This window comes from Nansenia antarctica (assembly GCF_963989245.1).
Source record: "Nansenia antarctica genome assembly, chromosome: 14".
Lineage (NCBI taxonomy): Eukaryota > Metazoa > Chordata > Actinopteri > Argentiniformes > Microstomatidae > Nansenia > Nansenia antarctica.
In genome coordinates, this window is record NC_137684.1 from 15241550 (window position 1) to 15255108 (window position 13559).

General features: G+C 46.5%; 1 protein-coding gene across 1 annotated transcript; it reads right to left on the reverse strand.

The window, feature by feature from the left end:
• Positions 1-2392: 2392 nt before the first annotated feature.
• LOC308170418 (DDB1- and CUL4-associated factor 15-like) lies at positions 2393-13024 on the reverse strand (the record flags this gene model as incomplete). Its single annotated transcript, XM_080545211.1, has 12 exons — positions 2393-2558; positions 3143-3247; positions 3979-4061; positions 4420-4542; positions 5992-6083; positions 7049-7225; positions 7852-8013; positions 8960-9081; positions 9494-9600; positions 10948-11062; positions 11502-11593; positions 12971-13024. 12 exons carry the CDS (start codon positions 13022-13024, stop codon positions 2393-2395), a joined length of 1398 nt encoding a protein of 465 aa, XP_080401337.1.
• Between the last annotated feature and the right edge of the window lie 535 nt (positions 13025-13559).

A 13559-nucleotide genomic window follows, 5' to 3' on the forward strand; every position in this document is an offset into this window, starting at 1 on the left:
TCCACGACAATGGCCTACACTGCTGTTCTTTTATAGCCTAAACTGCTGCTGTTCCTAGTTACAGTTTTTTTACGGTCGCTAAGTCACAGTGTTCAATACTGAAGTCACAGAGTCACAACTCTTCAAACAGTCTGCATTACTAACACGCATGTTGGCCAATCACTTCATTCATGTCTCAAAAGAAGCTCGTTCAACCATACACTGGCAACAATGTTCACTCAGAAAGCATACACAGTCATTCATAACATTCTGACTTACAAAACATTAACAACAGGGAGCATTACATAGTCTGAATGATTTTCACAAGAATGAATATTTCATTATAAGAATGGTTTGATTTATAGTAATCATAGACAGAATAGTTGACTGTAAAACTGTAAAGTATTAGGCAACAAGAATGAATCAGAAATGCCGCAATTTGCTTCTATCCTTAAGTGTATTTATTTTTTTCAGTATCTTTGCAGAAAGTAAGTTACGGTACATTTACTTCAAAGTACACTACATTTACTTGTGTAAAATGAAAAGTGGAAAATAAAGTGGAAGATGCAAAGTAAAAAAAATAAAAAAAAATAATCCAGGGCTACAATACAATAGCAATCACACCAAAAATGTCTCACTCCTGAGGGTTTTGGTCCACCCTCTGGTCTGCATCTGGTCACATCTAATGTCTTCCCTGGCAATGCATCTAGTCTATTTAATTTCATTGTATATATTCTGCTAATATTTTCTAGACATGTCAATATGATTACTGCAAATAGTGAAAATACCACCGCTCATCCCTTATCAGACTTTGCTGAGGTGCTGGAACTGAAGAGTATCAATAGAGTGCAAAATAACAGTCACTCAAACACTGTGCAAAAAAACTGTTTATTGTGAGCTTTCTGTCATATATGATAGGAATATGATTACTGCAAAAATACACCAAATCATTTAGTTTTGAACGTGTTCTTCACAGTTTTGAACACAGTATGTTAACAATGAAAAAATGTCATTAATGTGACTTACAATCAGTGCATTGGGCATTGAAGGTCAGGAGAACTGCCAGTCATCAGAAATCGTAAGTAGCCTATGTTAAACCAGCATCCAAGAGCATAACCAGTGTTATAACCCGTGCCAGAATAAGAATTAACAAATGCATGCCTTCGGATGTGTGGCATGAAGGTCGCTTTTACCACGTCACGCGCGGTATCAACCAATGAAAATGCGTGGTTCATCAACCAATGAAAATGCGTGGGGCGAGGACAACATGCAAGACACGCCCCTATATGTGCATACATTACTGATAATCGGGGAAAGAATGAAAGCATGAATGTGGAAAAGAAAGAATGAATGTGGAAAACAATGTGGAAAAGAAAGAATGAATGTGGAAAAGAAAGAATAAATGTGGAAAAGAATAAATACATATAGAAATGTATTGCGTTATACTGTGTGTATTCATTGATGTATTTGTTCATACATTCATGTATGTGTCTATATATTTATTGTTAATTTTGGCAGACTTGGTCCTCCATACCTCTGAGCTTAAGTCTGGACATTAAACTCAAGAGCTGATAGTCTTCAAGTCTCAAGCAAGTTTATTCATCAAACTAAAGTTGTGTAGTCAAGCACAGAAGCCGCCATCAAATAAGAAATATTACCAAAACATGTCTGGACACTTTTTTTTAATTGTGAAGTTTTTAAAAACAAGCAGTAAAAAGTAAAAAAGAAAAGAAAAAAGAAAGTAACACACAATATAAATAAAAAAATAAAAAAATAAAAAATAAAATAAAAATAAATTATAAATAAATTATATAAATATAATATAAAGAAGCATACAATATACAACATGACTCCTTGGAACATGGAGAAAACAAATAACGTAAAAGGCTTCCCTCCTGACGATCCAGTCCGCTTTTCAAGTCAGAACGGGAGGGGTGGGGGCCTCTGTGCAACACAAGGCACAGGACTGAAAACCCAAAACATAAGACACAGTACCAGCATAGATAGTGTAACACACAGACACACGCATACACACACACATTCATACAGTACACAGACAAGCTTCACCCTCACACACACACACACAAACCCAGGCTCATCCCTAGGGAACAGAAGAGGGGGGCAGACAATTAGCCTGCTACTTTAACACTGGGAATGTTTAAACAGAACTAGAGATTTTTAAAAAAGGAGAAAAAAAAGCCTAAAAGCAAAAAAATATCATTTTGCTTGCAAATAAAAAAATTACATTTTTTTCTTATCTTTTTTTTTTTTTTTTTTTACAAACTGATGCTCAATATTAGAAGAAGTAATACTCAAAGAACCAAAAACCAAGATAATCTATTTTTTTTTCTTTTTGTTGAAAGACCGAAAACATTTAAAAAGTCCAGTCCTCTGGCTGAGGGTGCAGCAGGGATCACATGACTCTAGCACTGTGCAGATCCTCAGTGGTCATAATAACACTGCGCAGATCCTCGGTGGTCATGCGGTTGACGTTGGTCATGCGGCTGCTCTCAGGAACGCGGCACTTCCTCACCGTGTTCTTACACGACTTCCTACTGTAGGAAGTCCACACACTCTCACTGAGAGAGAGAGGGGGGGGAGAGGGAGAGAGAGGGGGGGGGGGAGAGGGAGAGAGAGGGAGAGGGGGAGAGGGAGAGAGAGGGGGGGGGGGAGAGGGAGAGAGAGGGGGGGGAGAGGGAGAGAGAGGGAGAGGGGGAGAGGGAGAGAGAGGGGGGGGGGGAGAGGGAGAGAGAGGGGGGGGGGGAGAGAGAGGGAGAGGGGGAGAGGGAGAGAGAGGGGGGGGGTAGAGGGAGAGAGAGGGGGGGGGGAGAGGGAGAGAGAGGGAGAGGGGGAGAGAGGGAGAGGGAGAGAGAGGGGGGGGGGAGAGAGGGAGAGAGAGGGGGGGGGGAGAGGGAGAGAGAGAGGGGGGGGGAGAGGGAGAGAGAGAGGGAGAGAGGGAGAGAGAGAGGGAGGGGGAGAGAACATTATATTTGTACCCTTTTTTTCTACACTATACAGTGTTTGTTTACAACTAAAGCAATCATCATCATTTCAAAGACTAACATGTTTCTACCATGACATATCCATATTCTCCTAAAAACAGAAAAGGGGGGGGGTGGAGGTAACAAGAGTGGGAGAGGAAAACAATGAATGAAACCCTCACCTGGTCTGACCCTTGACCTCTGTGAGGTCACCAACGCCCACAGTGCGACACATTCCGGTGTTGAGGTCCCAGCTCACCTGCAGGCTGGAGTGGTAGGTGTTGGGCCTGGGAACACACACACACGCAGTTACAGACCACCGCCAGCAGAGGGGGCTACTCTGAGAGACAGATTTTCTGACAGTTAGGCTAGGCTCAGGTTTGCTGTGACAGAGCTGTGATTTATTTAATTTTATTAATTGAGTCTCTCTCTCGTTCTCTCTCGTAGGCAGCAGTGGGGATTACTCACCCAATCCATTACATTGCAGTATTTTTGGCTTGACTAGCGAGTTTGTGTTGTGATACTCAACAACATTGAAACGTAGTTCCGTGTTTCAAAAGAAAAGTCTGAACATTTTGATTGGTTGGCGACATGCGGATCAAAACACTAGAACGTGTCACATATGCCCAAATTAACCAAATTTGGGGGGAAATGCTCCCTGATTCGGCCCAAACGAGCTAGGTGTGAACGCGCCGCGCCCTTAGATGAAGATCAGATCACATTTTATGACCAATTAACGCAGAAAACCAGGTCATTCCAAAGGGTTCACATACTTTTTTCTTGCCACTGTATATAAAACCTTGAAATTAAAAAAGGCAGAGATTCAAAATCTTGGTTGCCCAGGCAACAAAGGCGACGTACCTCCTATGCACTAAACACCTGTTTACACGCCAAAAATACACTACAAACTACATGTGAGAATAAACAACCTTTTGTTCTTAGAGAGGAAGAGGAAACAGCCTGGCTGGCAACCAGTCAGAGAGACACGCACTGACACACACGTAGAGAGACAGTGTACCTGCAGTGCTTCTCCTCTGCGTTGGAGAAGGCCAGCAGCAGCAGGCCGATGTTGATCACCACTGTGTTGGTCTCTGGACACACCTGGCACACACACACACACACACACACACACACACACACAGACGGAGTTAGTATTTGTGTGTGTCAGAGACAGGAAGAGAGAAAGTGTGTTTGTGTGTGTGTGTGTGTGTTTGAGAGACAGAGATAGAATGTGTGTCAGTGTGTGTGTGTGAGCCACAGAGATAGAATGTGTGTGTGTGTGTGTGTGTGTGTGTGTGTTTGAGAAACAGAGATAGAATGTGTGTCAATGTGTGTGTGAGCCAGAGAGATAGAATGTGTGAGTGTGTGTGTTTGAGAGACAGAGATAGAATGTGTGTCAATGTGTGTGTGTGAGCCAGAGAGATAGAATGTGTGTGTGTGTGTGTGTGTGTGTGTGTACATCCAGGATGACGACGTCGTAGTCACTGAAGGAGCAGAACTGCTGCTGCCAGGAGGCGTCGCTGCGGATCACATCGTAGATCAGATACCCAAAGTCCAGCGTGAGCTGCTCCACACACACACTCTGAGAACACACACACACACACACACACACACACACACACACACACACACACACACACACACCTAGTTAGGTACCAGGGTGAGCTGCTCCACACACACTCTGAGAACACACACACACACACACACACATCTGGTGAGCTGCTCCACACACACACTCTGAGGAACACACACACACACACACATAGCTCCACACACACACACACTGAGGAACACACACACACACACACACACACATCTAGGGTGAGCTGCTCCACACACACACTCTGAGGAACACATATGGTGGAATAATATGCCTGCTAAGACATTTTATTTATTGACAACACATTCATTACCTTTGAGACTGAATTCACAAGAGTCACTAGACAGTCAGACTGTCTGGGCAGAATCAACACATTGACGACCTCAGCCTAGTAGACAATGAAACCAGTTTCTCTACTTGAAGCTTGACATTGGCTAGACAACAGACACATTTAAATGATCACAAAGACCTAATTGCTCTCTTTTCTCTTAAACCTGCATCTAGAGAGACTGGGCAATCTAGAGCAGTTCTGGGCCTTTGTTTTGCCTCGGTCCAGTGCTCTGAAACTCGACCAGACCAGTTTGTGACTTTTGTTCCCCTTTTCCACCTTTGTGTCTCTAGGAGAAAGTGGGGGTCGATTCCCCCCTAACCTCTTCTCAATCTGCATCACAGCCAGTCCTTCTCATACAGGAAATGCCGGTGATTGGCCTGTACCTCACCTGAGGACGGGCTTGTTGCCTGAGTGTACCTGAGTGTATAAAATACAGATTTGCCCCTGTGTCTGGACTTTCAGAGAACCTTTGTCGTATCAAGACAGATCTTGACACGCTGTAAACTTTCTCCTTTTGCAAAAGTAAATTAAATACCTTTTCCTCTGCAATTTGAAAAGAAGCAGGCTGCCTTTTTGATTCTATATTTAGATATTTCAATGACACACACACACACACATCTAAGGTGAGCTGCTCCACACACACACTCTGAGGAACACACACACACACACACACACACACACACACACACACACACACATCTAGCATGAGCTGCTCCACACACACACTCTGAGGAACACACACACACACACACAAATCTAGTCAGCTGCTCCACACACATATACACACTCTACAGAGAGAAACACACACACACACACACACACACACACACACACACACACACACACACACACACAGACCTGGCCTCCAGACAGGTGGTGTTTAGTCTAAACTAGCACACCTGCCCTACTGTAGACTCATCACCTACCAGCCATAACAGATGGTCTGCACCAAGGACAAGGTCCTTAACACACACACACACACACACACACACACACACAAACACACCTCAAAGTCACGTGGACATCACACACACGCACCTCAAAGTCACGTGGACACCTTTTAAAGACACATGGACACACACACACACGCGCACACGCACCTGTCCGCTGTGCGGTCCTGTCACTAGCTGAAGGTTGCGTCCATTCAGGTCCGTCACTGTGAAGGGCAGCTTGACCGTGTCATCCTCATACCCTGAGAGAGAGGAGGGGGGGGGGGGGGGAGGGAGGAGGGAGGGGGGAGGGAGGAGGGGAGGGAGAGAGGGAGAGGGGGGGAGACAGGTGTGAGAGGGAGGGAGAGAGAGAGGGAGGGAGAGAGAGAGAGAGGGGGGGGGAGAAGGAGATGGAGGGAGGGGGAGAGAGGGAAGGAGGGAGGGAGAGAGGGAGAGAGAGAAGAAGCTTTACATGAGCCTCACCAAAGTATAGGATATGGCATGAATACATTGGGGCTACGTTCCCATATCCTCAGTAGCAGCATGCCACATCATATAAACAGCACAGGCTCCATCTGCCTGCCTATGCATTCAGGAGGAGGCTAATCCCACCATCCCACAACCTCACAGGGAAGTGGCTTACTTCAGTTGTGCTACTGGCATTGATTGACCATTTTAGAAATCGGCAATAAAATAATAAAAGCAATTCTGATTCTGAATGAGTAGGCCTCTGGCTTTGACGGGCCATGTAGAATGTTTGCCATGTTGCTTGAGACTGATTTCATTCACAAATAAGTTATTATTATTATTATTATGAAGTGTCATTGTAGCTTCTGGGTGGCCAGCCCATATGGACTTACACAACACCAGCCTAAACGAAAACATCTGTTCCCTGTTTATCCAAACATGTCTTTATACCAGAGTGTATGACAAGCGGACAGCGGTTGAATAGTTGCAGTAATATTTACTTTTATCTAGATCTTATTATTCATTGTCTTATCTATTATTGTTAAATGTTGATCTATTTATTTTCTCTCTATATATATATGTATCTATTCTTGCCTTTTTTTTTCTTACTATCCTCCTTTTTCTGTATTTTTTAATGCTGTATGTACAGCACTTTGAATTGTCCCTGTTGTATGAAATGTGCTACACAAATAAACTTGCCTTGCCTATGTTCTGCCTGTCTGTCTCTCTGTCTGCCTCTCTCTCTGTCTCTGTGTCTTACCACTGGCGTCCTGCTCTTGCGCCCCCGGCTGTTGGAGGCGGTACTGCAGCCGTGTGTAGTTGACGTATCCCGGCTCGTTGGACCCGGCGTCGTGCAGCGAGGGGGGGGTGGGGGGGAGGCCTGAGGGGGGCGCTGCTCTCTTCCTGTAGAGGATCTGAGACGTCTGACCCAGCTCACCTGCTGGACACACAGATGAGAGGAAGAGGGTTTAACACACACAGGTAACAAACACACACACACCAGACTGAGAGAGACAGACAGAGACAGAGACAGAGAGAGAGAGAGAGAGAGAGAGAGAGAGAGAGAGAGAGAGAGAGAGAGAGAGAGAGACACAGACAGACAAAGACAGAGAGACAGAGAGACAGACGGAGACAGACAGACAGACAGACAGAGAGACTGACGGAGACAGACAGACAGACAAAGACAGAGAGACAGAGAGACAGACGGAGACAGACAGACAGAGACAGAGACAGACAGAGTTATAGTGTGTGGTATCTGGACATAGAGAGAGAGACAGACAGAGACAGAGAGACAGACAGACAGCGTTAGTGTGTGTGGTACCTGGACAGAGGGAGAGAGAGACAGACAGACAGACAGACAGCGTTAGAGTGCGTGGTACCTGGACATAGGGAGACAGACAGACAGACAGTTATAGAGTGTGGTACCTGGACATAGGGAGACAGACAGACAGACAGTTATAGAGTGTGGTACCTGGACATAGGGAGACAGACAGACAGACAGTTATAGAGTGTGGTACCTGGACATAGGGAGACAGACAGACAGACAGTTATAGAGTGTGGTACCTGGACAGAGGGAGATGCTGCAGGCCACCAGAGAGTCGCTGGTGTTGAGCAGGATGACCTGGTCCTTCTTCAGCTGGGAGGAGGGCTGGAAGGTGGGGAAGGGGTAGTACACCTGGTACCTGGAGTTCAGCACGTAGCCGTGCTCCAGACACTCCCCACTACCTGCACAGGACAGGAGGGAGGAGGGAGAGGCTAGAGTCTGGACCTGTATGGTAGCCAGGTGTGTGTGTATGTGTGTGTGTAGCTGTGTGTATGGTAGGTAGGTGTGTGTGTGTGTGTGTGTGTAGCTGTGCATATGGTAGACAGGTGTGTGTGTATGGTAGGCAGGTGTGTGTGTGTGTGTGTGTAGCTGTGCATATGGTAGACAGGTGTGTGTGTGTGTGTGTGTGTGTGTGTGTGTGTGTGTGTGTGTGTGTGTGTGTGTGTACATGTGCGTATGGTAGCCAGGTGTGTGTACCTGTGCGTATGGTAGGCAGGTGTGTGTGTATGTGTGTGTGTGTAGCTGTGTGTATGGTAGACAGGTGTGTGTGTGTGTGTGTGTGTGTGTGTAGCTGTGCATATGGTAGACAGGTGTGTGTGTGTGTGTGTAGCTGTGCATATGGTAGACAGGTGTGTGTGTGTGTGTGTGTAGCTGTGCATATGGTAGACAGGTGTGTGTGTGTGTGTGTACCTGTGTATATGGTAGACAGTTGTGTGTGTGTGTGTGTGCGTACCTGTGCATATGGTAGACAGGTGTGTGTGTGTGTGTGTGTGTGTGTGTGTGTGTGTGTGTGTGTGTAGCTGTGCATATGGTAGACAGGTGTGTGTGTGTGTAGCTGTGCATATGGTAGACAGGTGTGTGTGTGTGTGTGTGTACCTGTGTATATGGTAGACAGGTGTGTGTGTGTGACTGTGTGTGTGTACCTGTGTATATGGTAGACAGGTGTGTGTGTGTGTGTGTGTGTGTGTACATGTGCGTATGATAGCCAGGTGTGTGTACCTGTGCGTATGGTAGACAGGTGTGTGTGTGTGTGTGTGTGTGCGTGTACCTGTGTGTATGGTAGCCAGGTGTGTGTGTGTGTGTGTGTGTGTCTACCTGTGCATATGGTAGACAGGTGTGTGTGTGTACCTGTGCGTATGGTAGAGATGGAGGGGGCAGGGCAGCACTGAGGGCAGGAGCGAGGGGGGGGCATGGAGGCGATGGTGATGTATCTGATGTTCTCGTGACTCATGCAGAGGGGTATTGTTGGTCTAGTGGATAGTGAGTTGGAAGGTTGTGAGTTCAAATCCCGCCTGAAACCACACCACTACTAGTGTGCCCTTGAGTAAGGCACTTAGCCCTCAGTTACTCCAGGGGGAATGTCCCTGTAATTGTAAGTCGCTTTGGATAAAGGCGTCTGCTAAATGGCAAAATTATTAAATTAAATTAAATTATTATCATGCTACGATAACTGGGAGACACACACACACACACACACACACACACACACACAGACAGAGCAAAGGAGAGGGAGACATGAAAATATTGTCAGACAAACACCCACCGTGAGAACCTGACGCCCACCATTTTACATCCACACACACCAACGGTCGACCTGAAGGGTGTGTGTGTGTGTGTGTGTGTGTGTGTGTGTATGTGTGGCTTCGTCGCTGGCGGTCTTACTTGAAGCCAAAGATGACTATCTTGGAGCGGTCGTTGGGCCACTCACACACAGTGAGGTAGAGGTCACCGTCGATGTCCTCCCCTGAGAAGAGACGCACATTGTGCACCTGGAGAGAGGGGGGGGAGGGAGAGGAAGAGAGAGGGGGAGGGAGAGAGGGGAAGAGGGAGAGAGAGGAAGAAAGAGAGAGGGAGGGAGAGAGAGAGGGGAAGAGAGAGAGAGAGGGAGAGAGGGGAAGAGAGAGTGGGAGAGGGAGAGAGAGAGGGGTAGAGAGAGTGGGAGAGGGAGAGAGGGGAAGAGAGAGGGGAAGAGAGAGGGGAAGAGAGAGAGGGAGAGAGAGGGGAAGAGAGAGAGGGAGAGAGAGAGAGGGGAAGAGAGAGAGGGAGAGGGAGAGAGAGAGTGGGAGGGAGAGAGAGAGGGGAAGAGAGAGAGGGAGAAAGAGAGGGGAAGAGAGAAAGGGAGAGAGAGAGGGGAAGAGAGAGGGAGAGGGAGAGAGAGAGAGAGTGGGAGGGAGAGAGAGAGAGTGGGAGGGAGAGAGAGAGGGGAAGAGAGAGTGGGAGGGAGAGAGAGAGAGGGGAAGAGAGAGAGGGAGAGAGAGAGAGTGGGAGGGAGAGAGAGTGGGAGAGAGAGAGAGAGAGAGAGTGGGAGGGAGAGAGAGAGAGTGGGAGGGAGAGAGAGAGAGAGAGAGAGGTACAGATGAGAAAACAAAGAGACTAGACAACATCCTGTCCTTCCACCAACTACAGAACAACCATTTTTTTTACGGTACTGCAGACGAGCCAACGCCTGGGCACAAATAATACTGGAAATCATTTAAAATACTCAATTGTAAGTAGCCTTGAGGACCGATGGTTCGAGCCTAACGGCCCACAGGAGCCTATCTCCTGTTTCCGTAGCGTGAGGCGGCTTGATGTACAAGTACACCCCCCCTGGACATGACGCTGGTATGTCGCAGGGTCTTACCCCCCCAATCCAACCCTTAATGCTGAGTGCCAAGCAGGGAGGCATCGGGTACCAGTTTTATAGTCTTTGGTGGTATGACTCGGCCGGGGATCGAACTCACGACCTCCCAATCTCAGGGCGGACACTCTAACCGCAAGGCCACTGAGCTGGTAAAAATACTCAATTGGGATAGTCCCAAATGTGCAAAGCCTGTCCATCTGCCACTCCAAGCAGGCTCAAGCTAATGATACAAAAAATAAAAATAGAACAATAGTAATCAATAAAATAACAATAGCAGAGAATAGCAATAACATAAACTACATAATAAAACAAGAATAAACCAACTTAAGCGTTGTTAGCGCCGTGCTCTACCAACTGAGGACCACATAGCACCACAAAGTCCTCCTCAGCGTGAGAGAGGCATCTTCTATTGAGCTCTAAAGTATGTGGCTGGACGGTTTAGTGGGTTGATGTGTGACAGTCAGTCCAGGTAGATTGTAGAAGGTGTGGTCACCTGTTTGAGACGCCGGCTGTGCAGGTTGAACACCCACCAGTACAGGTGGTAGGTGTAGTCGCTGGTGTAGGACAGCACGTAGCGACCACACTCGCTGAAGCCCAGGTAGTTGTGTCTGGAAAGAGAGGAGTGTGTGAGTATGTGAGTGTGTGTGTGTGTGTGTGTGTGTGTCTGGAACAAGAGGAGTGTGGGTGCATGTGTGCGTGAGTGAGTGGGGTGGTGAGAGGGGTGTGTGTGTGTTATTGTGAGTGAGTGAGTGAGGTGGTGAAGGGTGTGTGTGTGTGTGTATGTGAGTGAGTGAGTGAGTGAGTGGGGTGGTGAGAGGGGTGTGTGTGTACGTGTGTGTGTGAGTGAGTGAGTAGGTGAGTGAGGTGGTGAAAGGTGTGTGTGTGTGTGTGTGTGTGAGTGAGTGAGTAGGTGAGTAGGTGAGTGAGGTGGTGAAAGGTGTGTGTGTGTGTGTGTGTGTGTGTGTGTGAGAGAAGATGTATGTAGTTGCAGAGGTGGTGTGAACAGAGACTACACTCTTTCAGAGAGGGAGATACACACACACTCACCCGGCTCTGAGCAACGCCTCGCTGACAATTTTCTTCAGCGGAACACGCACAAGCAGCTTCCGGAACAGCCGTTGAGAAAACTGACCTGACAGCTGAGGAACAGGGGAGAGAAGAGATGAGAGGGGGAGTGTGTGTGTGAGAGAGAGAGAGTGTGTATGTAAGACAGAGACAGGGGGAAAGAGAGAGAGAGTGTATGTAAGACAGAGACAGGGGGAAAGAGAGAGAGTGTATGTAAGACAGAGACAGGGGAAGAGAGAGAGAGAGTGTGTGTGTGTGTGTGAGACAGGGAGAGAGAGAGAGAGTGTGTGAGACAGAGAGAGAGAGAGAGAGTGTGTGAGACAGAGAGAGAGAGAGAGAGAGTGTGTGAGACAGAGAGAGAGAGAGAGAGAGAGAGAGAGAGAGTGTGTGTGTGTGTGTGTGTGAGACAGAGACAGGGAGAGAGACTCAACATGAGAAAACTATGCACCGTGAAAACAACTTAGTGATCCCCCTCATAACGCGTAATGTCAACCCTCATTCAGCATGTCTATCCAATGCCCAAGTCGCCCCTGCAGGCTTCTGGATATCGGACATACATGTACATTGGCTAGACTGACCACCACCCCTCACCGCACCTGTCAGTACACAGCTGAGAACCGAAAGGCAACTGAGGACATAGCCACGAGCATGCCTACTAGTACTCAAGTAAACACCAGCAGCACAAACGGGTGGATGTGGACAGACACCTAGCATTGTACCTAGCTAGCACTGCCTAACGTTAGCTAACTAACTACAGGGTTGTTTAAAAAGCAAGGTCATGGGCTTGTACAACTGACTTGTAAGCCACCATCTCCTGAGAGAGAATTATCTAACCATGCAAGAGGTGCTAAAGCAGTTTGCGAGCCGTGGCTGAATTTGAAAACTGAATGAAAATAATGAAAACTGAATTGAATACAATTCAATCTGTCGAATATAATAGGCTAGGTGCACGATCTCACTACTTCCTGAAAGGCAACTGGTATGAACATATCCTGTCTCACTCTATTGGTTTAATTGATTAATCAGCTGTGCACTGTGTGTTCCAACGGTTTACCGCACAGCTGATTAATCAATTAAACCAATAGAGTGAGACAGGATATGTTCATACCAGTTGCCTTTCAGGAAGTAGTGAGATCGTGCACCTAGCCTATTCAGTTTGTGCTCAGATTCAATTCAATCTGTCAAATACAATTCAATTTGTGCTCATATTCAATTCAATCTGTCAAATACAATTCAATTTCTGGCACTAAAATAGCTCCATACAAGTGTGACTGGGAGATGGCGAGCTGCCAGCGACCCCGCTGGAACACTTTCCGTTGGCTAGTTCGACAAGACGGTCAGTTAGAAATGGCTAGTTCGTTAGCACTGTCGAAAACGTTGCTTTCGTTGTTTCTACGTTCGCGACGGTGTCGTGGTTTGTGCCCGTCACTTGTTTTGTGTCAAATGCATACCTTGTTACGGTTAAGAAGCTTGACGACATTTTCGGATTTCGAGCTGGGCGCCATTTTCGAGTAGGGTCCAACTGCGCGCATCAAATCCATCACCCGGAAATGTGATGTACCATACGTCATCATACTGCGCCTGCATATTTGCATAGACTACGTCATCGCCTTACTACTGTAACGGTGGAAACCATGAATCGCCTTACTACGGCCTTACTACGGTGGAAACTACGGAAAAAACTAATATGTAGAGTACAGTCCTATCAATTGTTCGAAAAGGAGTAGGAAGAAGCCTGTCGTACCCCTGTTTATACTTAACAATTATGCTTACATTATATAATCCAATTAATTAATACATATATTTCAGTATCATCCGTTCTAATACTTTTTCATTAAAAAATAATTTAAACCTTTTTTTAAATAGAGCAATAGAGCAATATTTCTGCTTTCCTTCATATTTTCTTCATATTTTTGACATTAGGAACAAGTTATTAGTGTGATCACGATATCCGACCTCATGTACAATCCTCATAGCTTTTTTCTGTAGTGTAATCAATGGTTTTAAAGTGCTTTTATATTCATTTCCCCATATCTCCAC